The 26,554-nt window shown below is 32.1% G+C and overlaps 1 protein-coding gene across 4 annotated transcripts in view; it reads left to right on the plus strand.

The window, feature by feature from the left end:
* Nucleotides 1-26,554, plus strand: part of LOC143049657 (laminin subunit alpha-2-like) — a 117,068-nt gene that overhangs the window by 79,382 nt on the left and 11,132 nt on the right. For 3 of the 4 annotated variants that reach the window (XM_076223296.1, XM_076223314.1, XM_076223322.1), the window contains 21 exons: nucleotides 260-450; nucleotides 3,014-3,249; nucleotides 3,719-3,830; nucleotides 4,299-4,455; nucleotides 5,145-5,343; nucleotides 6,300-6,416; nucleotides 7,149-7,306; nucleotides 7,837-7,975; nucleotides 8,350-8,446; nucleotides 8,995-9,111; nucleotides 10,357-10,536; nucleotides 11,165-11,319; nucleotides 13,756-13,905; nucleotides 14,837-14,988; nucleotides 15,405-15,555; nucleotides 16,373-16,497; nucleotides 17,029-17,191; nucleotides 18,506-18,659; nucleotides 22,809-22,941; nucleotides 24,324-24,447; nucleotides 26,343-26,489. In XM_076223296.1, coding sequence (XP_076079411.1) covers nucleotides 260-450; nucleotides 3,014-3,249; nucleotides 3,719-3,830; nucleotides 4,299-4,455; nucleotides 5,145-5,343; nucleotides 6,300-6,416; nucleotides 7,149-7,306; nucleotides 7,837-7,975; nucleotides 8,350-8,446; nucleotides 8,995-9,111; nucleotides 10,357-10,536; nucleotides 11,165-11,319; nucleotides 13,756-13,905; nucleotides 14,837-14,988; nucleotides 15,405-15,555; nucleotides 16,373-16,497; nucleotides 17,029-17,191; nucleotides 18,506-18,659; nucleotides 22,809-22,941; nucleotides 24,324-24,447; nucleotides 26,343-26,489 — 3,157 coding nt within the window. Of the gene's footprint in view, nucleotides 1-259; nucleotides 451-3,013; nucleotides 3,250-3,718; nucleotides 3,831-4,298; nucleotides 4,456-5,144; nucleotides 5,344-6,299; nucleotides 6,417-7,148; nucleotides 7,307-7,836; nucleotides 7,976-8,349; nucleotides 8,447-8,994; nucleotides 9,112-10,356; nucleotides 10,537-11,164; nucleotides 11,320-13,755; nucleotides 13,906-14,836; nucleotides 14,989-15,404; nucleotides 15,556-16,372; nucleotides 16,498-17,028; nucleotides 17,192-18,505; nucleotides 18,660-21,846; nucleotides 21,995-22,808; nucleotides 22,942-24,323; nucleotides 24,448-26,342; nucleotides 26,490-26,554 lie in introns of all 4 variants that reach the window. The other variant, XM_076223306.1, reaches the window with a different exon arrangement.

Genomic DNA, 26,554 nt, shown 5'->3' on the forward strand with positions numbered 1-26,554 from the left:
ACAGTTAAAAGAAAGTCAGATGTGTCATAGGACTAAATACAAAAGGGAAGTTGTCTTTTTAACATGTTTGATTTTAACAAATAATTTCAACAAATACCTAAACATATTCTAAAAAGGCCAGCCTTATGCTAGGGATAAAAAAAAATGGAAGTATCTGATATATATATTTCTGGAGAAACCAGCATTATGCTCTGTTAAAATGGTTTTTCTTTGAACTATATAATTGTATGAAATACTTCATATTTTCAAATACTTTTAGTTGTGCAGATGGATATTATGGTAACCCCAGGAGTTTAGACGGAAGTTGTAAGCCCTGTAGCTGTAATCTGGAGGGATCTGTATCCTCTCGCTGCGACAGTAGGGGAATATGTGTTTGTCTGCCGGGAATCTCTGGTGACAAATGCAATCAGTGCCAACCAAGATATGCAGTAGAAAATGGTGTATGCATTTGTAAGTCTTCATTTATATTTATATTGCATTATTTGTATGTAATCATGTTTTTAGCTAATTTTTAGCTCACCTGGCCCACAGAGCCAGGTGAGCTTTTCTCATCACTTGGTGTCCGTCATTCGTCATCGTCGGGTGTCGTCTGTTAATTTTTAGCTCACCTGGCCCGAAGGGCCAAGTGAGCTATTCCCATCACTTTGCGTCCGGCGTCCGTCGTCGTCGTCCGTCGTCCGTCGTCCGTCGTCGTCCGTTGTCGTCCGTCGTCGTTAACTTTTACAAAAATCTTCTCCTCTGAAACTACTGGACCAAATCAAACCAAACTTGGCCACAATCATCATTGGGGTATCTAGTTTAAAAAATGTGTGGCGTGACCCGGTCAACCAACCAAGATGGCCGCCACGGCTAAAAATAGAACATAGGGGTAAAATGCAGTTTTTGGCTTATAACTCAAAAACCAAAGCATTTAGAGCAAATCTGACATGGGGTAAAAATGTTTATCAGGTCAAGATCTATCTGCCCTGACATTTTCAGATGAATCGGTCAATCGGTTGTTGGGTTGCTGCCCCTGAATTGGTAATTTTGAGGAAATTTTGCTGTTTTTGGTTATTATCTTGAATATTATTATAGATTGAGATAAACTGTAAACAGCCATAATGTTTAGCAAAGTAAGATCTACAAATAAGTCAACATGACCAAAATGGTCAGTTGACCCGTTTAGGAGTTATTGCCCTTTATAGTCAATTTTTAACCATTTTTCGTAAATTAAAGTAATCTTTTACAAAAAGCTTCTCCTCTGAAACTACTGGGCCAAATTAATTCAAACTTGGCCACAATCATCTTTGGGGTATCTAGTTTAAAAAATGTGTGGCGTGACCTGGTCAACCAACCAAGATGGCCGCCACGGCTAAAAATAGAACATAGGGGTAAAATGCAGTTTCTGGCTTATAACTATGAAACCAAAGCATCTAGAGCAAATCTGACAAGAAGTTAAATTGTTAATCAAGTCAATATCTATCTGCCCTGAATTTTTCAGATGAATTGGACAACTGGTTGTTGGGTTGCTGCCCTCCAATTGGTAATTTTTAAAGAAATTTTGCCGTTTTTGGTTATCTTGAATACTATTATAGATAGCGATAAACTGTAAACAGCAATAATGTTCAGCAAAGTAAGATCTACAAATAAGTCAACATGACCTAAATGGTCAATTGACCCCTTAAGGAGTTATTGCCCTTTATAGTCAATTTTTAACAATTTTCATTAATTTGGTAAATTTATGTAAATTTTTACCAAATATAGTTCTCTGTTACTAATGGGCAAAGTTCATTATAGATATAATTGTAAGAAGCAAAATGGTTCAGTAAAGTAAGAACTTCAAACACATCACCATCACCAAAATACAATTTTGTCATGAATCCATTTGTGTCCTTTGTTTAATATGCACATAGACCAAGGTGAGCGACACAGGCTCTTTAGAGCCTCTAGTTTCAAAAATCTTCTCTTCTAAAACTGCTAGGCTAAATTTAACCAAACTTGGGCACAATCATCATTGGGGTATTTAGTTCAAAAAATGTGTCCCATGACCCTGCCAGCCAACCAAGATGGCTGCCATGGCTAAAAATAGAGCATAGGGGTAAAATGTAGATTTTGGCTTATAACTCTGAAACCAAAGCATTTAGAGCAAATCAGACATGGGGTAAAATTGTTTGTCAAGTCAACATCTATCTGCCCTGAATAGGACAACTGGTTGTTGGGTTGCTGCCCCTGAATTGGTAATTTTAAGGATATTTTGCTGTTTTTGGTTATTATATTATCTTGAATATTATTATAGATAGAGATAAACTTAAAACAGCAATAATGTTCAGCAAAGTAAGATCTACAAATAAGTCAACATGAGCAAAATGGTCAATTGATCCCTTAAGGAGTTATTGCCCTTTACAGTCAATTTAAACAATTTTCATAAAGTGTAAATTTTGGTAAGTTTTTACAAAATGTTTTTCTCTCTAACTACTGGGCAAAGTGCATTATAGATAGATATAGTGTTAACAGCAAGAGTGTTCAGTAAAGTCATATCTACAAACACAAAGTTTGATTTTTGCTAGAATGAGATCAAATTATGGCACACTTAATAATCTAATGTATCAAACTTCCATCTTTCTTGTTTTAATAAACATTACCACAAATTTGGAAAAAAACATTTGTCATACTAATGTTGTACAGTATTTCTGTATCTTGTCACAGTATATTTGGATGATTTGATTGTTCTGATGTGTATAAACATAATGTATGAAATATTAAACAAATATGTATGATAATAGATATAAGAAGATGTGGTATTTGTGCAAATGAGACAACTTTCTATCCAAGTCACAATATGGAAAAGTAAACCGTTATAGGCCAAAGTGCAGTCTTCAACATGGAGCTTTTGCTCACACAGAACAGCAAGCTATAAATGGCCCCAAAAATTACTAGTCTAAAACCATTCAAACTGGAAAATCAATGGTTAAATTTATATCACTACTATGCATGAAACAGTGTTTTGTGTTCAGGTTTAACCTATTCCTTTCAGCATGTGATGAGGGATGTACCAGAGATTTAATGGCAGAATTAGACAGATTAGAGAAAAATATATCCACAGTCAATATTACGGGAATAATTCCTGCTCCATGGAATAGATTACTAAAAATTCACAATGAAACCAAAGAACTCAGGGAATTGCTTGATAGAATGGAGTTTGCTGAAATATTAGATTTAGAGAATCGGACAAAAGAAGTTCAAGATATGGCTGACAAGCTCATGCCAAAAGTAAGTCTGATATTGGTGGTTGTGACGTGTAGTGATATGAACTTTTATTGAAAAGATATATTTTCACTAAAATTTAAAACAAATATGACAATTTTAATAAGTAACACATGGATACAAAAGATGTAGAGGTAATGTTAAGTAGTTATTTTAAAATAGTCTCACACACTAGTTTTTGGTAAGACTTGTTTTAAAAACATTTTTATACTTTCTGCAGGAATGTTCTATGATAATAAAATTCTTTATATGGAGTAGAGTTGGAATAATTTATTAATTGGAAAAATGTTTCCTTATTTAATACTTAGTACAGTTCTTGTTTATAGTTTGCTTGCACATTTACTTGTAATAACAAAATTACAGTCTTTCAAAAATGTTCATAATTCAACGTAGCATCCATCCATCCATTACTAATCATACTTTTTACTGTTGCAATAATGTCTATTTATTGGATAAAAATGGATTTATATTGCAGTCAATGAGAGCCCTTACCAAAGCAGAGAATATAGAAACAGATGCCAATATCCTAAAGAAGAATGGTACAGCATTGGCTGACAGTATAGAGAAGATGTTACAAGATTTGAAAGGTATGCTGTTTCATACATGCGATATTTTATAATGTTTATGGTAGAACTCTATAAAATTAGTAAAGGTCTATGGATTTCTTTCAAATGAAATCAGATGACATCACTTCATCTCAAAAATTGTTACAAAAAACACCAGCATGAGAATAACACATGCAGTCATTACAAATAGGTAAAAGCACTATATATTGTATAATATATGAAGTATGAGCAATTGATAATTGAAAATAAAATTGTTCCTAAAAAGTTCAGATTAGTAATTTTGAAAAACTTGCACTCAGATGTTATTCTGCAATTCATGAAATTATATAGCAAAATTGGTTTAATCTATCCTGAATTTATACTTCAGATTTGCTTGAGTTAAAGAAATGTTCAAAAATTACTAAAGAATATTTCTTATTTATCCTGATAGTTAGATCAGGATTTGGCATAGACAGGTTTCAATGAACATTGAATTTATTTCTTTCTTAGATGAATTAGGAAAGTTAGAAGATATTGTAAAGAACTTGTACCACAATGAGAGTGGACTGAACATCACTGCTGCTCTAGAGGAAGCCAAGGAAATTATGAGGGAGATTGAACAGAGAAACTTTACAAAGAAAATATCTGAAGCATTCAATGAAAGCATGTAAGTTTATTTTCTATCTATATGTTGGACGTAGTAATATCAGCAGGTAGCAATACTGACTAAGTCATTGTTTCATCATTCAACATGGAAGTATTTTTATTTAAAGAAAGATGAGATATGAGTTAAATTAAGACAACTATCGACCAGAGACCAAATGATCTAGATGAAAGGAGTTTTATGGGTCAATGAGTAATGAGCAATCCTAAACTTTAAAGCAAGCTATAAAAGCTATTAAGAATAGTTAGGCTTTTAAAGTGATATTAATTCATTCTTCTGCTGTATATATGTGTGACAGCTTTCATACTTTATCAGGAAAAAAAATATTGCATATTGTAAGCACATTTCTAACATTTTTTTATGCCCCACCTACGATAGTAGAGGGGCATTATGTTTTCTGGTCTATGCGTCCGTTCGTCCGTCTGTTCGTTCGTCTGTCTGTCCCACTTCAGGTTAAAGTTTTTGGTCAAGGTAGTTTTTGATGAAGTTGAAGTCCAATCAACTTGAAACTTAGTATACATGTTCCCTTTGATAAGATCATTCTAATTTTAATGCCAAATTAGAAAATTTATTCCAATTTCACGGTCCACTAAACATAGAAAATGATAGTGCGAGTGGGGCATCCGTGTACTGTGGACACATTCTTGTTTCAAATTTTACTAATTAACAAAATGTCTGAATTCTTTTTGAAGGTTAGCAGAAAAGTTATCAGAAGAGATACTGAAAATGAAATATAAACTGATAAATGGAACAGAAGAAGTGAAAAAGAAACTTGATAACATCATTAGTCGTCTGCTAGACCTGCAGGAACAGTCTCAAAAGTCTAAAGACAAATCCCAAGAAGCTGACACCATTAACTACAATCTTGCTTATGACTTAAAACAGTTACAGGTAGTTTGTCATTCTACAATTGATACTTTGCTGTCAATCTATTTATAGGATGTCACAGACTATCAAAAAGTCTTACAAAGTTTTGATGTATCCTGGCAAAAATATTTTATGAAATGGATTTGGGAAAAATATATATTATATGTGAAAGGAGTAGGTCCGGGTAGGGCCGAATTTGGCCTCAAATGTCAGGTTCATCTGACGAAAGTTTTTGGACACTTTTTAAACACTTAAGTGCCTATTTCAGTTGATTTAATTAGTTTATGTGAAATATTTCAACTGATTCAGTCATTAAAAACGCTCCGATTTAAGCTTAAATATGAAAAATCTACCAAATACGCCAAAAAATGTCACTTTTCAGATGGTTTTTGTCAAAAAATGAAAGTGGCCGCATCCGTGTTCATCATCAACCTTTATATATGTTATGTATTATCATCAAATACAACTTATATTTCCATATTAAGAATGAACACATATGTGGCCACTTTCATTTAAGACTGAAACTGTATGAAATTTAACTAAAATGCTAAAATTGTGAAGATTTCAGTAATTTAGCATGACTTAAGGATGCTAGTACTCGATATATGTGCATTGTATTGTCAAAAACAGCCCATATTTATGTAGCAGAAGCATTCAACTTTCAAATAAATAACTAAACATTTACATTTTAACAATTTTGTAAAACTGCTATATTTTGGGGCCAAAATGGGGTCTTACTGGACCTACTCCTTTAGAAAGAGCTGAATCTCAATAGTTTCAATTAGTATTTGAAATGGAACAAGAACTATGTTGCTATTGACAATTATAGAAAGATAGTAAATATTTAAATGTATAAGATTATGCTTTTTTTTCGGTAAATATACTCTGAAAAAGTACATTTTGTATGAAAATGAAAACAGAAACTTTGTACATTAAATGTCTTTTTAATTTAGTACAAATCCATTAAAATGTAATTTCAGGACACTATATATGATATAGAAATCTATGGAGATAGAACTACTGTAGCTTTAGGTAAAGGCCATACTCTGAATATAATGTCATGGGCAGCTCTCAATCAGACCAGAAACAACATTAAAGTAAGTCTTAGTGATATATTTATTAGATATTTGTTCAGTAAATAGTGTTGACTGGATAAAAAAAATGTTTCAGTTTGCATGATTTTTTTGTCAATGCTCAACATGTTGTAGGGGACATGAAAATACCACCAGGCTTTTGTCATTCAGTGCATTCATCTACCTGGTCTTGTTAGTGCTCTCACATGTACAGTTCTTGCAAGATTTTAATGGAACTTATATCATAGATTTTTATCAGCAATGTTTTGGAATTGTTGGAAAATCTGTGAAGATCAATTATTTTTAAAAGAGTTATGTCCCTTAGAAAATTGATTACCGGTATATGGAAAATAGCATTGTAAGTGCTCTCATGTGTAAAATACTTTAGTGAATTTTGTGAAACTTATATCATAGGTTTATATCAGCAATGTCTAACACTTTTCAAAAGTATGTACTGATCAAATATTTTAATGAGTTATGCCCCTTGGAAAAATGTATTATTACAGAAATGGCATTGCATTTGCTCTGTAGCCTTTATTTCTCTAATATTTACAAATTATTAGAAAAAAAAATTGCATTGCCCTTGTACCTTGGATTGATAAATAGTGTGCAACACGGGGGACGTAGGAACTCTGTTATTTTATTTTACTTGAACCTCAAGTATATTTTAATTCATGTTAAATATGGTATATCTCATCTTTTGAAGGGCACATATTCATTGTCATAGAGTACAATCAACTTTTGTGTTTTTTTCAGAACTTAGAAAGAGAAGCTAGTAGATTAGATATTGCACTTCCTAGATTAAGACAAAGGATAGAATATTATAGGGACCAATTACCTAAGATTGAAAACTACACTGCTCTGGCAATAAAACATGCTGAAATGTTATTGGACCAAGCTGAATACTTAGAAAAGTAAGCTGGAGTTTTATACATGGTCGGATCATATATTTTCGTACATTATGTTAATTTGTATTATACATGCTTTTTCAATGAAAATTGTGACGCCACAATGCATTCTTAATAGCACAAAAACAAATGAGACAAGGCTAAGTTCAATTAATAATGCGGAAATGTAATTGAATCATGTAGAATTCTCGGAAATAAAGTCTAGTTTTTTTACATGACAATATAACATGGAGTTCTTAGAAAGTTGTGTCTTCATTTTACTTACAAGCAATGAAATATGCTGAAAACTTACTCATCAAGATATAATTCTTAGTGTTCATGAATGTTATAAACTAAACGAGCTATTCTTTGAATGGTATTTCTAAATTGCAGAACTGTTAGCACATATTCAAAGGTATCTAAGACTTAGGAGATAACTGTATTGTCTTTTTTAAAGATCCTGACAGCATCAATAATTTAAACGGGTATTTGTGAAATTGTGACCATCACACTTTGGTTGTGTATATACTTTTTGTAAAGGTTACATATAACTTTAGGACATTTGAGAAAACAAAGGCTGATGCAGAAATTCCTTTGAAGGCAGCTAGAGTGTATAGTAATATTGTCAAAGCTGTGGAGGAGGCAGAAAAAGCTGCAAAAGAGGCTCTAAAGGCTGCTGAAGATGCTATTCAAATTGTAAGTAGATTTATACCATTAACACATTTATAAAAAAAGACCAATATTTTAACAAGTTTTTTTATTTTTAAATATATATGTAACAAAAGATGAAATAATTTGATTTAACCCCCTTTTTTATCAAATTTGGCAAAGAGATGGGAATATTTTGGAAAATTCTTACATGACAACAAATTCCATTAACAAATTAAGAAAATGTTTTTGTTGATTTTATGAAAAAGTTAAAAAGTCAAATTTACTTTTACATTTACATTTGATGTGTTAGAGCTTTTGATTTTGCCTTTTGATTACCAGGCAGGGATTTATGTTTTGAATTTTCCTCAGAGTTCAGTGTTTTGGAGATTAATTTAAGTTTACATACATATGTATTACAGGCAGGTGTAGATGATATAAAGAATGAAGTTGAGAAGTCATTGAGAGACAGTAGAAGGTTATTGGTTAGGGCTAATGAACTCAAGAACAGAACATCAAGTAAGTAACAGACTTATAGGATTAGCTTAACAGGGGATCAATATTGAGGACTATATTTCTATTTTAAGTTTCATAATTATTACAAACATTCGATTAAAACATAATAACTGAATATAATTTGAAAAAAAACATAGATTTAGTATCAGAAACATAAGGCACATTTATCAACCAAAAAAGGTTTAGTATAATGTTTGTTATAACGAATAATGTGTCTAACTTAAACATCTTGTTTGTCCTACCATGTGCTCTATGGTAAGTAGGGCTAAATGTGATTAAAATTCAGCACATGTTGCCAACTTATACCAAAATCTCTCAAATGTTTGGCTATTTTCAATATAAACAAGCAAACTAAAAAAGAATACTCCACTGCAGATTGTTCTATATCACTTTTTTACATAAATACACTTTTCGTTTAATGATAATGGACTTCATTTAGGGGCCAAATAGGGCCCTTCCACACATACTCATTACATTGTTTAGGTAATTACAATTTATTATTAATTGATGTGTATTTTATATATTTTTCAATAAGCCATCATTTCTTGCAGGTTTAGGCAACCACTTAAACACATTAAAAGGAGATGTAGACAAAGTTGACAATACACAGACAGATATAAGGAATGGTCTTCAAGATATTAGAAATGGAATAGATACCTTACCTAAAGGTAAATGTTACAAATAGTGATAATCATTTAAGTCCAAATATTACTGAAATATGAAAAAATACATTGAAATGTAAAATTTTTGCGAATAAGCTGAAAGATTATTATTATACCCCCGCTTTAAAAAAGGGGGGGTATACTGTTTTACCTCTGTCTGTCAGTCCGTCACAGTCCGTCAGTCAGTCCGTCAGTCAGTCCGTCAGTCAGTCCGTCCCATGAAACTTTCGTCACATTTTTCTCAGGAACTACACATCCACCCTTTCTGTAATTTGGTATCAACATTTATATATGTCAGCCATACCGTGTGATGCGTTTTCAGATTCATCACTTGACAACTTCCTGTTTACCGAACACTTGTCTGATTTTACACATGATAGCCAAGTTGAAAATTTTCATCACATTTTTCTCAGGAACTACAATACAAGGATTTCTGAAATTTGGTTTCAGGATTTATATAAGTCAGCTATACCGTGTGATGCGTTTTCAGATTCATCACTCGACAACTTCCTGTTTACCGAACACTTGTATGATTTTACACATGATAACCAAGTTGAAAATTTTCGTCACATTTTTCTCAGGAACTACAATACAAGGATTTCTGAAATTTGGTTTCAGGATTTATATAAGTCAGCTATACCGTGTGATGCGTTTTCAGATTCATCACTCGACAACTTCCTGTTTACCGAACACTTGCATGATTTTACACATGATAACCAAGTTAAAAATTTTCGTCACATTTTTCTCAGGAACTACAATACAAGGATTTCTGAAATTTGGTTTCAGGATTTTTATAAGTCAGCTATACCGTGTGATGCGTTTTCAGATTCATCACTTGACAACTTCCTGTTTACCGAACACTTGCATATTTTTACACTATTAATATTATCCACTTGCGGCGGGGGTATCATCAGTGAGCAGTAGCTCGCAGTTTCACTTGTTTTTTATGAAGTAAAATATTTGTCATTTTCTGTGAGTTTGCATAAAAACCTGGTTAAAGTGATAATGCTTTCTAATTTATAATGATGATGTTTTGATTGAATAAATTTAATTTATTTTAGGGCACTGGGTTAACTGGGAGAAGTATACTAATACTTATATGAATAAATGAAATAGTTACTTGATACTTTAAAATCAGTAGTTATAAACTGTTCATTCTACCATTGTAAATGTTTCAAGAACTTATTTGTCACAACTGATAAAAGATACATTTTTTCCTTAATGAAAAAGAATATTTTGTATATATTAAAGGTATCTCTGATAGAGCCAGGAGAGTTACAGATGGTATAGCCTTGATAAATGATAAGGTTCTAAGTTCACAAGATAAGCTAAATACTGTTAAACATAAAATCGACAACAAGTTGTGGCCTAAATATAGAGAAATAAGAGACTTTTCTGTCGATGGATATATAACTGATACAAAAAATTCCAGTAAGTAGTCTTTTCTTTTATGCTAAAATATTTTCTTAAACTTGTTTAGGTTTACATTGCAGAAGACCTTGAAACCATATGCTTATAGTCTTCCAATTGGCTTTGATGGCTATATTAACTACAGTGGTCAAAAATTCTCTTTCTTTAAAAAGAATATATTGTAAGAACACCAGCAGGCATATGGCTGGTGAACTGTTGCAGGTCTTTTGGACTGTGCCACAGTGTTGAGATAATTGAAATTGTTCCTGCATTGTGGAATTATTTAGACTACAACATAACTCAAGTAACATTACAAACCATGTCTATTATAGTCATTCAAAATTGCACAAATTCGTTTTATGGATAAAAATGAAATGCATTGCAATTATTTTGTTTTTTGATTTCAGGGATTTAACGAAGCGCTTCTATAGGCCACACATCATCAATATTTGAGGTTTTGTTGCTATGGTTCAACTATACAAATTTAATCAGTGAAGCAAATTTTCATTTCGGTCCATCATGCATACATTTCAGAATCCATAAACTAATGTCTACATCATGCATTGCCATGCAGTATAAACTATGTACAATCTGATATGCTGTTATTATTATAGAATTTAAACTAACATTTCTAACTTATGTTGTTTAGTTGATATCGCAAGAAGGAATATAAATGGAATGGAAGCCATCATAGATGACGTAGAGGCAGCTCAAAACAGGACAAAAGATGCAGAGTCTAATATGATTGGTAAACTAAAACTACTGAAAGACAACATAGCTCAGGCTAGAGCACAGGCTGCTAAGGTAATAGACTTGTCTCATAATCTGTAACTACAGAACCTACAGTATATCTGTCTTATATTAGACAGAGGCAATACAGTGCTGGCTAGAAGGCACTTTAGACACATGATTAAATTACTTGTTTGAATATTAAGTAGATGCACTGATTTAATATTATTCTTCAGGTTTTAGTCAATTATGTATACCACATATAAAAAAAACTGATGAAATGAATGTGTTTTGTAAAAAAATTATATAACATTGGATCCAGAAATTAAAGTGATGTAAATTTAAAAAAAAAGTATTATATTACAAATAGAATAGTCTTCAGAACCATATAGATTTATATCCATATTTATGTCTCTTTTTGTATAAAAGAGGGAATGTATGTTGTATTAGGTTTTAATTATTATTCTATATATCTATGATGACTTTTTAGCTCACCTGGCCCGAAGGGCCAAGTGAGCTTTTCCCATCACTTTGCGTCCGGCGTCCGGCGTCCTGCGTCCGTCGTCCGTCGTCGTCCTGCGTCCGTCGTCGTTAACTTTTACAAAAATCTTCTCCTCTGAAACTACTAAGCCAAATTTAATCAAACTTGGCCACAATCATCATTGGGGTATCTAGTTTAAAAAATGTGTCCGGTGACCCCGCCAACCAACCAAGATGGCCGCCATGGCTAAAAATAGAACATAGGGGTAAAATGCAGTTTTTGGCTTATAACTCAAAAACCAAAGCATTTAGAGCAAATCTGACATGGGGTAAAATTGTTTATCAGGTCAAGATCTATCTGCCCAGAAATTTTCAGATGAATCGGACAACCCGTTGATGGGTTGCTGCCCCTGAATTGGTAATTTTATGGAAATTTTGCTGTTTTTGGTTATTATCTTGAATATTATTATAGATAGAGATAAACTGTAAACAGCAATAATGTTCAGCAAAGTAAGATTTACAAATAAGTCAACATGACCGAAATGGTCAGTTGACCCCTTAAGGAGTTATTGCCCTTTATAGTCAATTTTTAACCATTTTTCGTAAATCTTAGTAATCTTTTACAAAAATCTTCTCCTCTGAAACTACTGGGCTAAATTAATCCAAACTTGGCCACAATCATCTTTGGGGTATGTAGTTCAAAAAATGTGTCCGGTGACCCGGCCATCCAACCAAGATGGCTGCCACGGCTAAATATAGGACATAGGGGTAAAATGCAGTTTTTGGCTTATAACTCAAAAATCAAAGCATTTAGAGCAAATCTGACATGGGGTAAAATTGTTTATCAGGTCAAGATCTATCTGCCCAGAAATTTTCAGATGAATCGGACAACCCGTTGATGGGTTGCTGCCCCTGAATTGGTAATTTTATGGAAATTTTGCTGTTTTTGGTTATTATCTTGAATATTATTATAGATAGAGATAAACTGTAAACAGCAATAATGTTCAGCAAAGTTAGATTTACAAATAAGTCAACATGACCGAAATGGTCAGTTGACCCCTTAAGGAGTTATTGCCCTTTATAGTCAATTTTTAACCATTTTTCGTAAATCTTAGTGATCTTTTACAAAAATCTTCTCCTCTGAAACTACTGGGCTAAATTAATCCAAACTTGGCCACAATCATCTTTGGGGTATGTAGTTTAAAAAATGTGTCCGGTGACCCGGCCATCCAACCAAGATGGCTGCCATGGCTAAATATAGGACATAGGGGTAAAATGCAGTTTTTGGCTTATAACTCAAAAATCAAAGCATTTAGAGCAAATCTGACGAAGTGAAATTGTTTATCATGTCAAGATCTATCTGCCCTGAAATTTTCAGATGGATCCGACAACCGGTTGTTGGGTTGCTGCCCCATAATTGGTAATTTTAAGAAAATTTTGACGTTTTTTGTTATTATCTTGAATATTATTATAGATAGAGATAAACTGTAAACAGCAATAATGTACAGCAAAGTAAGACCTAAAGATAAGTCAAACATGACAAAAATGGTCAGTTGACCCCCTAAGGAGTTATTGTCCTTTATAGTCAATTTTTAACAATTTTCATAAAATTTGTAAATTTTTACTAACATTTTCCACTGAAACTACTGGGCCAAGATCATTATAGATAGAGATAATTGTAAGGAGCAAGAATGTTCAGTAAAGTAAGATGTACAAACACATCACCATCACCTAAACACAATTTTGTCATGAATCCATCTGCTTCCTTTGTTTAATATTCACATATACCAAGGTGAGCGACACAGGCTCTTTAGAGCCTCTAGTTTTAATTATACAAGCATATATATGGTATGGTTAGTGATTAAGAACTATGCTACAGTTTTGTTTACTTTTGATCAAATCGATTTTCATTGTACAATTATAGATTATTGTTTTTGAGTGGAATATCCTATTGTTGTTAGTACTTTGAATCTAAGTGAGTTGGAATACTAAATTGTTATTTGTATTGATATTTATGTCTATGAATTACAGGTGAAAGTGTCGTTGTTATCTGGAGGTAAATGTGCCAGATCCTACAGAGCAAAATATAAACAAGCAGCAACTAACAATATCAACTTTATCTTTAAAACTAATCAGACATCCCAAGATATGCTGCTCGTCTTAGTCCAAAAATCTACTCAGGTAACAATTTATTGGTTTTCACATCAACTTTTTCAAAATTGCTGCAATTTACATTTGCAAACACAAATTTAACATATTAGTGTTTCTTCTGTAAAAAATATGAGATGAGAAATAGACCCTTCTTTTATAACCATGATTTTAAAAGTAGTTTGTACTATAAAGATGTTTGAAGGTCTTAATAAATACACATTGTTAAGTAACATCTTCTTCCATTTTATAGAGAATGAAAGTCTTAACTCTCTTTTTCATGCTTCAGTAGCTTCAAATTGTCATATCATTTAAATACAGCTTCAGTGATGCATTGGTAGTGTTCTCACCACAAATACAGGAGGTCACGGGTTCAATCTCCTACTATTAAAGTCAATCCAAAGACTGATAAAATTGGTATTTGCTGCTTCTCCACTGATTGTGTGGTATTATGGATACGGAGCAAAGATGGGTCAGCTCATATTCACACTAACATGTATGATGACATGTATGCTAACAAACTGTTACATTGTGAAATACCAGGTTAATAATCTGGCCAAGGCTGCTGAACTAGTACACATTGCAGTTTCATATTCATATCTCATATATTTTTAATTAGATATTTAAATAAAATCAATATCTTATCCACCACTGATATTTAAAACAAAGTTGCACTAGTATCACAGTTATATACATTACTAATATCTTAACAGCTAGTAACTGTTTCCAGATTTGAACTATAATAGTATTAATGGACAGATCAACATGTGTACAGAAAGATTTAACCACATTGTTAAAAACCAAATTAACATGAAAAAGTGACTACTATAAAGTAATAATGATTAAAAGAAGTTAGAAATTTGTACTTTCCATAAATTTACCACCTTACAATAAGTTAGTTAACAATCATACTGCATTTATATATAACAACATTTGTACTATTAATGTTTTGTAACCTCTCCAGGAATATCTGTCTGTTGAACTGATAAAAGGTTACTTGAGGTTTGGTTGGGATGTAGGGGATGGACCATCTATGGTCGATAGCCCCAGAAAGATTATTCACCAAGATGATGCTGTCAACGAAGTAGATAAATGGTATAAAGTTGAGGCACTCAGGTAAGTGTTTCACTAATTATCATGACACAAAAATGCATGAACATTGTCTTCAAGTAATCATGTTTGTTTCGAATGGTTTGTTTAAACCTTGTAGTGCTATTTTCCAAGTTGGAATAAAAAATTGTCAAGGCAATCTTTTCCCTCACTGGTAACTAGGAGCAATCTGAGTGTCTGGTCAAACAACTTAAACAGATGACAGATATCTTCATGAAATAACAACATGTATTTAATTTATCTGTACGCAGTAGATGTACTTTCCCACCATAAGTCACTTATTTATCTTGGACATACATTGTATTACTCTTATAAAACTGTCTGCTTTTAATGATTAAGGCTATGCAAATTAGTCTATTTGTGATTTCTAGTAAATGGTATTGGTTCATTTATTTTTGATGTCTCTAAATTTTTCTTTATAGAATACAGAATATTGGAATATTGAAAGTATCACCTGTTAAAGATATGTTGAATGTAGAAGAAAGCAGAGCAGCATCTCCAGGAATTAAATCTACTCTAAAACTGGATGATACTACACAGCTATTTGTATCTGGTACCCATATCAATCATATTGTGAGTACACCTCTCTGTTTGTATCTGGTACCCATATCAACCATGTTGTAAGTACCTATCTCTGTCTGAATCTGGTACCCATATCAATCATATTGTGAGTACACCTCTTTTTCTGAATCTGGTACCCATATCAATCATGTTGTAAGCACTGTACACATCTTTGTCTGAATCTGGTACCCATATCTATCATGTTGTAAGTACACATGTCTGTCTGAATGTGGTTCCCATATTAATCATGTTGTGTACCCATCTTTTTTTAATCTGATACCTTTTAATCATGTTGTGAGTACACAACTCTGTCTGAATCTGGTACATATATCAATCATGTTGTGGGTACCCATCTTTGTTTTGATCTGGTACCCATATATATTGTATTATGAGTACACATGTTTGTTTCAATATAATAATTTGGTACCAAAATTGAATTGAATCTATCAGTAAGACAAGTCCCCTTTATGGGGCTTATAATAATGAAGAAGATTAAATATCCCTCTACATACATGAGTTCTTCTAGTTTTGAGGTTAAATTGATAGCAGTTTACATAAGAAAATCTTATATAAATGAAAGATTATAGAAATTACCCATAGCTGAGAAAATAATAGATCAAAAATTTGAATCCAAGAAAAACACCTATCAACTGAATTCAGTCAAAATAAATTCTCATGTTTTATGAACACACATTTTTCACTTAGCACAGACTGTTATTCTTCTTTGTATTGTGTTAAAAAGTTAATAGGTATGGTCTTCTAGTGCACTTATCCTATATAATGCTTTTGTATGGTAATACCTCATGGTCATCATTTGTCTGTTTTTCAGAGACCCCCTATGGTTACCAATGGAAACTTTTCTGGTTGCATAAGTGAACTTCATTTTGATGAGGCTCGTATAGGTCTACATGAATTCAAGACATCATCACCATTATGTGGTGGCTGTAGGGAGGCGTAAGTATACAATTTAAACGTTTCACAAAATAAGAATAACTAAGCCTTGAATGAGAAAACTTATATTTGGTAACCCATAACTACACCTTTGAAATAGCTATGGACTAATATAATTCTAAAATGATAGAAAAATGCTACTTTGCTTTTCACTTTCTTGACAGTACTCAAACTGTTTTTTGAATTATCTCCCATTGACATTTATTTATTTCTTTCTTTTAATTAATCCCCATCAAAGCTGTGTAAAACAGAAATAATGCATACTTGCAGGTGATTACATAGTATAGAGACAAAGTTTATATGCAAATTTCAACGTCTTCAACAGCTATTTCTGATAGCTAAACCCCATGAATGCAGATTAAATACACATTTTTGTAAGTTATATGTAAATAATTTTAAGCAATAAATTTTTTTATATAAGCTCACTGGACATATTAAAAGAAAGAAAAAATTACACACATTTTATGCTAGGTTTAACACTAAGACCTTTGATAGAACCATGAAATTTAACTTACAAAATGTATTTTATTTCAGCCCTACTGCTGCAGCATCAGCAACAACATTCCATTTCCTAGGATCAGGATACGCTTCTATCCCCAAAATACCTAATTATAATAGTAGAGAATTCCAGATAAGTTTCCATTTCAAAACATTCTGGGCTAACTCTACACTGTTGTTTGCTGGAAATGAACAACTGGTAAGTGTACTGTATGTTACTGATATAATAGCAACTATTATTGTACTGCATATTGTTAGAAAATATTTAGCCTTATTGTAATATTATAGTATCTTATAACTCTGGATCCATGTTTCTATCATACTATTATCCTCTGCACCCCCTTTTTAGTGTTAGTATTTTTGTTGTCAAATTAAACCCATAGCCTTATCCAGACTAAATTGATAGGAATGAACATAATTATAATTCATTATCCTCTGATAAGATTAAAATTGCAATCTTTAATAGACATTGGTTAGATTTATTTATTACTATCAAATATTATCACATTAGTTTTTGTGCTGTAAAGATTGGTTTATTTGTCTGTATGTTGACGTTGAACACCACTATTAGCACCCTAGTGTATATCAAGGCAGCCATTTTTTATGAATGGAGGAAGTTAGAAAGGAACTGAGACCTTCACCAGGAAAATCCTTGTCAATTAAGATTGGATTCAAACATGCTCCACCACAAGTAGGGTTTAGAACCTCAGAATTGACAGAAAAGTGATAACTGTAGATGAATTGTATAAAGACCATTCAGACAATGAGGCCCTGAATAACAGAATAACCTGCATTTAGTGTTCAGATATCTCCTTTTCTTTCATTTTCGAAGGTGTGTGAGAGGCACGGTTTATGAGGACATATGTGTAATGCATAGCAGGGGGAATGAAAATATAGCTAAAAATTGACACTATATTCATGCTCTGGCCAATATTCCTCATCAGAGAACATTACAATGAAATATATGTTCAAAGTTTGAAGCAGCAATATCTTGAACAAAATAAAAAATTTAAAAAAGAGGTAATTGATTATAAATTTGATTGGAGTGTCAACCATTTGAATTGTGAAAATAAGAAAAATCAACTTTACATTCAAAGGATAGCACTAATCCCACAAAATACTAAATTAGATGTAAATTCAGAAATTATTGTGTGCATTCCTCACATCAACAATATTTGGGACTAAGTTCAAAATCACAAGAGATTATTTTCAGTCTTTATTGCTTTAGTAAGATGCATTGGTATTTATTTGGTGTTCATTGGCTTATCTGTTGCAATGTTGTTACATTGTTGTCTGGTTGAGAGGTTATCAAGCCAGGGAGTACATAATGCAATAAAACTTATATGAACAGATGCAAAATTACTATTTTTGACTTAAAATTAAAAAAAAAGTCCCAACTGAATTGCATCATCTATTTGAATCCTATATGAAAAGAAGATGGAAACTGTTTGGATTATTAGGTTATAATTCTGATTTGATCACTAGTAAACCATCTAGTGCATTTACTTTTCAGGGAGATTTTTATTACTTAGGTTTAGAGAACGGAAAGTTGGTATTACAGATATATACTGGTGGTGTGACATTTTGTAGGCTGCCCTTATCAGAAAACCTTGAATATAACAATAATAAATGGCATTTTGTGGTAGCAGACAGGATTGATCGACAGGGTATATTTCATGATTTACATCACTAAATTATGACCATTGTCACTAACAATTTACACCTTTGTTTTATAGTGTCTTAAAACAATAAAGGAAAGTAGTGACAAAGTTTCAAAGAATCAGATTTAAGATTTAAAGATAATTTTTAAAAGATTTTAATAAAAGAAACAAGATATATCCATTTTATCTATACAAATAATTCACCCTTTTTTCACTTTTGGATATATTGTAAAATAGATAAAAATTTCAATTATAATGTGTATGAAAGAAAAAGAAATGAGCTATTTCTCTTATATTATTTAACAGTGAAATTTTAAAAGCAAAACTTGAATTTCTGTATCTTAGAAATAGTGTCAATACTTTCAAAGCACATTGCTTGCAAATCCAAATATATTTGGCAGCTTAGAATGTATTTTCTTTTAGTCATATTTGTAGATCTAGAAATAAGCTTAGAATCCTCGCTTTTGGGATATTCTACATTGCTAGATGAAAAAGATATCATTTCTAAATCTGATTTTATGCAAATATATTTGGATTAGTGTGGTATTTCAGAGGTATATATTAACTAATGATTGTTTGTTTTTTCTAATCCTTAGAACCACATGAGTAATTGTCATCACTTTGCATCTGTCATCGTCAATGAGTTTTTTTTTTTTACATCTGTGAAGCTGTTTTTGTAATTCAGGACATAGCTTGAATACATTTTGTTGGGTCTTTTGAATTTACTATAAACAATTCAAACAGTTTCTTTCTTTAATTTTATTTGCATAAATGAGCAGATGAAGTATTTTCTCAATGAATTTATGAAGTTTGGAGTTGCCTTGAGGTTTGAAATGATTTTATACTTTGAGCTACAAGTCAGTTTCTAGTATTGTTCTTCTTGTAGATCATTATTTGAAAACTGTCATTAACATAAGATTGAAAATGTTTCAGATTTTTGTTTTCATTGTTTTGTATACATTTAAGTTTTCCACTGATTCAGAAAACAATAAATGGAGTAAAGTACACAAACATCTGGTTAACCCATTACTTGTTAGATTTCTCTTAAGTTATTTTTAAACGGCTGCAAAAATTTTTGAGGTCGTATATTGGTATGACGTTGGCGTCATCGTCGTCATAATCATCCGAAGACTTTTGGTTTTTCGCACTATAACTTTAGTATAAGTATATAGAAATCTATGAAATTCAAACACAAGGTTTATGACCACAAAAGGAAGGTTGGGGTTGATTTTGGGAGTTTTGGTCTTAACAGTTTAGGAATAAGGGGCCAAAAAGGGCCCAAATAAGCATTTTTCTTGTTTTTTGCACAATAACTTTAGTATAAGTATATAGAAATCTATGAAATTTAAACACAAGGTTTATGACCACAAAAGAAAGGTTGAGATTGATTATTGGAGTTTTGCTCCCAATAGTTAAGGATTAAGGGGCCAAGAAAGGGCCCAAATAAGCATTTTTCTTGGTTTTTGCATAATAACTTTAGTATAAGTATATAGAAATTTATGAAATTAAAACACAAGCTTTATGACCACAAAAGGAATGTTGGGATTGATTTTGGGAGTTTTAGTCCCAACAGTTTAGGAATTAGGGGCCAAAAACAGGTCCCAAATAAGCATTTTTCTTTGTTTAGCACAATAACTTTAGTATAAGTATATAGAAATCTATAAAATTTTAACACAAGCTTTATGACCACAAAAGGAAGGTTGGAATTGATTTTGGGAGTTTTGGTCCAAACAGTTTAGGAATTAGGGGCCAAAAAGGGCCCAAATAAGCATTTTTCTTGGTTTTTGCACAATAACTTTAGTATAAGTATATAGAAATCTATGAAATTTAAACACAACGTTTATTACCACAAAAGGAAGGTTGGGATTGATTTTGGGAGTTTTGGTTCCAACAGTTTAGGAATTAGGGGCCAAAAGGGTCCCAAATTAAACTTTGTTTGATTTCATCAAAAACTGAATTATTGGGGTTATTTGATATGCCGAACCTAACCGTGTATTTAGATTCTTAATTTTTGGTCCTGTTTTCAAATTGGCCTACATTAAGGTTCAAAGGGTCAAAACATTTTTAATTTTTGAAGTTTAAGTTCTTAGACCACATTTATTCTGTGTCAGAAACCTATGTTGTGTCAACTATTTTATCACAATCCAAATTCAAAGCTGTATCAAGCTTGAATATTGTGTCTATACTTGCCCCAACTGTTCAGGGTTTGACCTCTGTGGTCCTATAAAGCTGCACCCTGCAGAGCATCTTGTTGTTGATATCTCAATGTTCGTTGTCTTATCAGGGTTTTTTTGGCAGCTCTTGAGCTGTGAATGTTGTTATGCCCCACCTACGATAGTAGAGGGGCATTATGTTTTCTGGTCTGTGCGTCCGTTCGTTCGTCCGTCCGTCTGTTCGTTCGTTCGTTCGTTCGTCCGTTCGTTCGTCCGTCTGTCCCGCTTCAGGTTAAAGTTTTTGGTCAAGGTAGTTTTTGATGAAGTTGAAGTCCAATGAACTTGAAACTTAGTACACATGTTCCTTATGATATGATCTTTCTAATTTTTAAGCCAAATTAAACTTTTGACCCCAATTTCACGGTCCACTGAACATAGAAAATGAAAGTGCATGTTTCAGGTTAAAGTTTTTGGTCAAGGTAGTTTTTGATGAAGTTGAAGTCCAATCAACTTGAAACTTAGTACAAATGTTCCCTATGATATTATCTTTCTAATTTTTAAGCCAAATTAAACTTTTGACCCCAATTTCACGGTCCACTGAACATAGAAAATGAAAGTGCATGTTTCAGGTTAAAGTTTTTGGTCAAGGTAGTTTTTGATGAAGTTGAAGTCCAATCAACTTGAAACTTAGTACAAATGTTCCCTATGATATTATCTTTCTAATTTTAATGCCTAATTATATTTTTTATCCAATTTCACGGTCCATTGAACATGGAAAATGATAGTGGGAGTGGGGCATCTGTGTACTTTGGACACATTCTTGTTTTATTATGTGTTTTTGGTTGCTGTCATATTCCTCACATTATCTTTTGTTCATATCCTAATCTAAAAACAATGATGATGTCAAAGTGGCATGTTAGCAATAGATCCTTTGTAATATATAACCAAGGTGAGCATAACTGACTCTTTGTATCCTCTAGTGATTCCTATAAATAGTTAACAAATAACAAGTCATATCCTACTATGCATGTTAATTTCAGGGAGATTTCATATCTTTAGAGACCGTAAATGGCAAACTGGTCCTGCAGTTTTACTTGGGTGGCACCACCTATGCACGTGCAGAGACAAACGGAACATATACTAATAATTCATGGGTTTATGTACTTGCTGATCGTGTAGACAAAAGGGGTATTAACAAAGTGTGCATAATATATACACCGCTTACTATATCTGCTTTGGATTATTTAAACATAACAAATATATTCTTTATAATATTATCTAAAAAGACTTGTAAAAAAGGTTTCTAAAAATGTTATGTACAGAGATATAATCAGATTTAGAAGTGATTTAATGTATTGTTTTGTAGATTGTCTCCCTTTAATGTCATCTCAGATTATCATAGCTATGATTCATTAACATTTTTTTTTACAATATGATCATTTTGGTTAAAATATATGACCATATATGATTGTTACAAAAAAATGTCTTTAATTTTCTTTCATATTTTCATGATAAAATGTAATTCATAAGAAAATTAATTGGTAACAATTCAGAAATTTTCTTTAAGGCTTATGTATATGACAAGCATGCATGAATCTAAAACATATCATCATTCTTTCTACAAACTTGTCTTTGCATTAACTTGAAATTAATATATCACTCTGTCATCTCTTTGAGAATACTTTTCAACTTTGCCATTGTAGTAGAATGCTAAATTATTCATAAGATTTCTTTATATTTATGACTTTATATGATTTATAATTATAAATTTTAAGACAGTTGTTAGACAGCAAAAACTTTGAAAATCATAAATATATCAAGTTAAATTTATTATTATTACGATATTATAATAAATGCTTATTTGCCCTTCCTACCATCCAGTTTATCATTTCAAATCTGATTTTATTTGTAAAAAGCAGGTGGATTATTATTTTAATAGCATAATGTAATGTCTTCTTTATTGATTTTTTTTCCTAACTTGTACATTTTATTTTGAAAATAGCTTTGTTACAAGTTGGCGAGGAAAGGAAAACATGTGAGGCACCTGGTAATAACAATGGTTTAGATATACTTGGAAGCAAGTTTTATTTTGGAGGTTATCCAGATAGTGTTGACACTACAGAATTCAAAAAGAGGTAGATATTGAATTAAAGCTTTTAGATTCAATCTGGCAAATGTTTATCGTTGATATTTGAGAATCTTTCAGCAAGTTTTATTTGTTCTTGTCCATTCAGGGTCCGTCCAAAACCTATCAATACCGAGAGATCACTTCACATAAAGCTTTCATACTTGGGAAAGATTTTTATGCCCACCTACGATAGTAGAGGGGCATTATGTTTTCTGGTCTGTGCGTCAGTCCGTCTGTTTGTCCGTCCGTCCGTCCATTCATTCCGCTTCAGGTTAAAGTTTTTGGTCAAGGTAGTTTTTGATGAAGTTGAAGTCCAATCAACTTCAAACTTAGTACACATGTTCTTTATTACATAATCTTTCTAATTTTAATGCCAAATTAGAGTTTTTACCCAAATTTCATGGTCCACTGAACATAGAAAATGGTAGTGCAAGTTTCAGGTTAAAGTTTTTGGTCAAGGTAATTTGGATAAAGTTGAGTCCAATCAACTTGAAACTTAGTATACATGTTCTCTATGATATGATCTTTTTATCCCAATTTCATTGTCCACTAAACATAGAAAATGATAGTGTGAGTGGGGCATCCGTGTACTATGGACACATCCTTGTTTGTTATCATGCTCTCTTGACCATGCTATATCATCAGATTGATTTGATGATTTCAATACCAGTTGTGGGACTATTTTATTTAATATTAAAACAATGATAGCTTATGAAAGCAAGTCCTTTGAATCTGTTTGACAGATAGATCTTATACTTTTAAATTGTTTGCCATCAATTATGGCCCGCCAAGGAGTTGTCAAATTTGGATATTCATCGACTCAATGGGCCATAATACCAAACAAATAATTAAGTGTGAAATTTTGCCTTAAATTTAGAGTAAAAAAAAAATTTCAACACTTACGAAAGAAAAATTATTTTGAGTCTAAAAATTTCTGGTTTGTATAACAAAGGTAGACTCTTTCTGTAAAATATTGATGGCCCTGAAAAGACGGTTTATGAGAGATCTCCTCAGAACTCGATGATTTTTCAAGCATTGTTTGATCTTGTTTCCCTGTTATTTGATTGACTACCTTATGGACTTCTAAGATATTACTTTGCCGTTGCCAATTTATTTATAGGCGTCAATAACATCATTTTTTATGGGAGATAATTCATGCAAAAACCATGAAAAGGTTATTCACTGGTGAATAAAAGGGTTGTTCAATGGAGGATTCAAATTCTCACCATAATTCACCACAGCCCACTCCTGCAAATTTTTGGAAAAACATTGAAATTAAACTATGTAATGTGATACTGTATTAGCCATTCAAATAATTACTATATAATGTAATGTGTAATGATATCTGTTGTGCCTTGTAAAATAGATACATGTATTTATGATTTACAGGGGAACCATTATCAACACCAAATTTTTAGGCTGTTTGAAAGATATTCAGTACCAAGGATCCCGAAATAGGGTGGACCTGTTACAAGAGGAGATTGTTGGGGTACAAGCAGGATGTCCAGATGAGGTAGCCAAATACATATATATATAAAACGTCTGAATAAGAGTCAACGATTTTTCCCACGAGGGCGCTGGATCGTTACAAATAAGTGCAAAATGTATTTTTATTAGATTAGTTTAACTATGAACAAACTTGTATTACAAATTTACAATGCAGTCAACTATCGTTATCTAGAAGTCAGCCAGACCAGAGAAATATTTTGAGATACATATAGTTTGACTCAAACGAAATCGGAAGTTTGACAGAACAAGGGACACAACTTTTGCTTAGCTTGGTAAAGCTAAAATAAATCCGGGTGAATATGGGAAGGGGATCAATATTCTGGTATCAGATCGATGTATTTATATGTCATGGTCATTCATTATTATAATAACATTACTTTTACTTATTCAATTGTTTCAGTTACAATTTTTTCCTATAGCTTTTTTCTGAGAGAGTAATTTCCTATCGATAGTTTTGTTATTCAGGTCGTTTATAATTGACAAAATTGTTTATTCTCGGATACATGAGATTTTAAAAAATTTAGATTTCTCTTCATTTTGTTTTATCTCACTCTTTCTTTTCAAAAGAAAATACAACAAGATTAAAGACGCCGATAGAGTATGTTTGAGGTGATCATCAACGGAAGTCATAATCCTTACTTTATACACACCCAAGCTCATTAGTGTAAATCACAATTAATTGTTTTGTAAACATTTTAAATACTTTTTCATGAACATTAACAATGTATCACTAATCATTTATTAAAATTCTATAAAAGATAATCTTAGCTAAACACTTGTGGAAATAGCATGTCATAAATCAATACAGTGGTCAGTGACTGGAAATTTAATAACACGTGTATTGTCAGATTAACTTTTCAATCTATTTAAAACCCGGAGGTCATGTTTTGACATATGTGTATTAGTTCGAGATAAATAATGAATTTTGAATGCTTTTGTTATCCTTGGGTTAGTAAATTTAGTTCGACTCAACCGAAATTTCAATTCATCCAATTTCGACTCATCAGGAGTTGAATTACATACATTTATATGGAACAAAGTTCCGTACCACGTGAAAACTTCGACTCATCCCAAATTTCGAGTCAACCGAGTTCGAAACAACGAGAGTTAACTGTAATTATTATGCCCCACCTACGATAGTAGAGGGGCATTATGTTTTCTGGTCTGTGCCTCCGTTCGTCCGTCCGCTTCAGGTTAAAGTTTTTGGTCAAGGTTGTTTTTGAAGAAGTTGAAGTCCAATCAACTTCAAACTTAGTGCACTTGTTCCCCATGATATGATCTTTCTAATTTTAATGCCAAATTATAGTTTTGACCCCAATTTCATGGTCCACTGAACATAGAAAATGATAGTGCGAAGTTCAGGTTAAAGTTTTTGGTCAAGGTAGTTTTGGATGAAGTTGAAATCCAATCAACTTGAAACTTAGTTCACATGTTCCCTATGATATGATCTTTCTAATTTTAATGTCAAATTAGAGATTTTACCCCAATTTCATGGTCCACTGAACATAGAAAATGATAGTGCGAGTGGGGCATTCGTGTACTATGGACACATTCTTGTTTTAATATTGTCCAACATCTTATTTTTAAAAAAAATCTCTTTAAAATTGCTTTTTGTTGTGTAAATATGTTTGTATGTGTGAAAAATGTTGCTTTATATCCTGAATTAATATGTTCTTTGATACTATTTAGAATATAAAAAAAAAATTAAGGTACATATTATACTACACATTTTCATATTAAGAAAAAGTATCATATAATTCTGAATTATACAAAGCTAAGAATTTGTGAAGTAAATAAGTAGGTTTTTTTTTAAAACTTTGGATTTTGAGAATGTTTATTGATATTTTAACTTCATGAGAACCATTATCACATCCAATTAATTGAATTTCTTTGTTTCAGGGTTACAGAATTATTGGTTTCTATGGGAAAGGTTATGCTTACTACAAAGCTCAATCCCTTCTGGAGACTCAAGGGGGAATAACCCTGTCTTTCAGAACTATGAGACCAAATGCTTTATTACTGTTGGCTAGAGATGTGGATGACAGGGTTAGTATAAGAGAAGATAATGAAAAAGAGATAAAGTAGCAATATTAATACAAGTTACTTCAATA

The sequence above is a fragment of the Mytilus galloprovincialis genome, chromosome 1, assembly GCF_965363235.1.
Source record: "Mytilus galloprovincialis chromosome 1, xbMytGall1.hap1.1, whole genome shotgun sequence".
Lineage (NCBI taxonomy): Eukaryota > Metazoa > Mollusca > Bivalvia > Mytilida > Mytilidae > Mytilus > Mytilus galloprovincialis.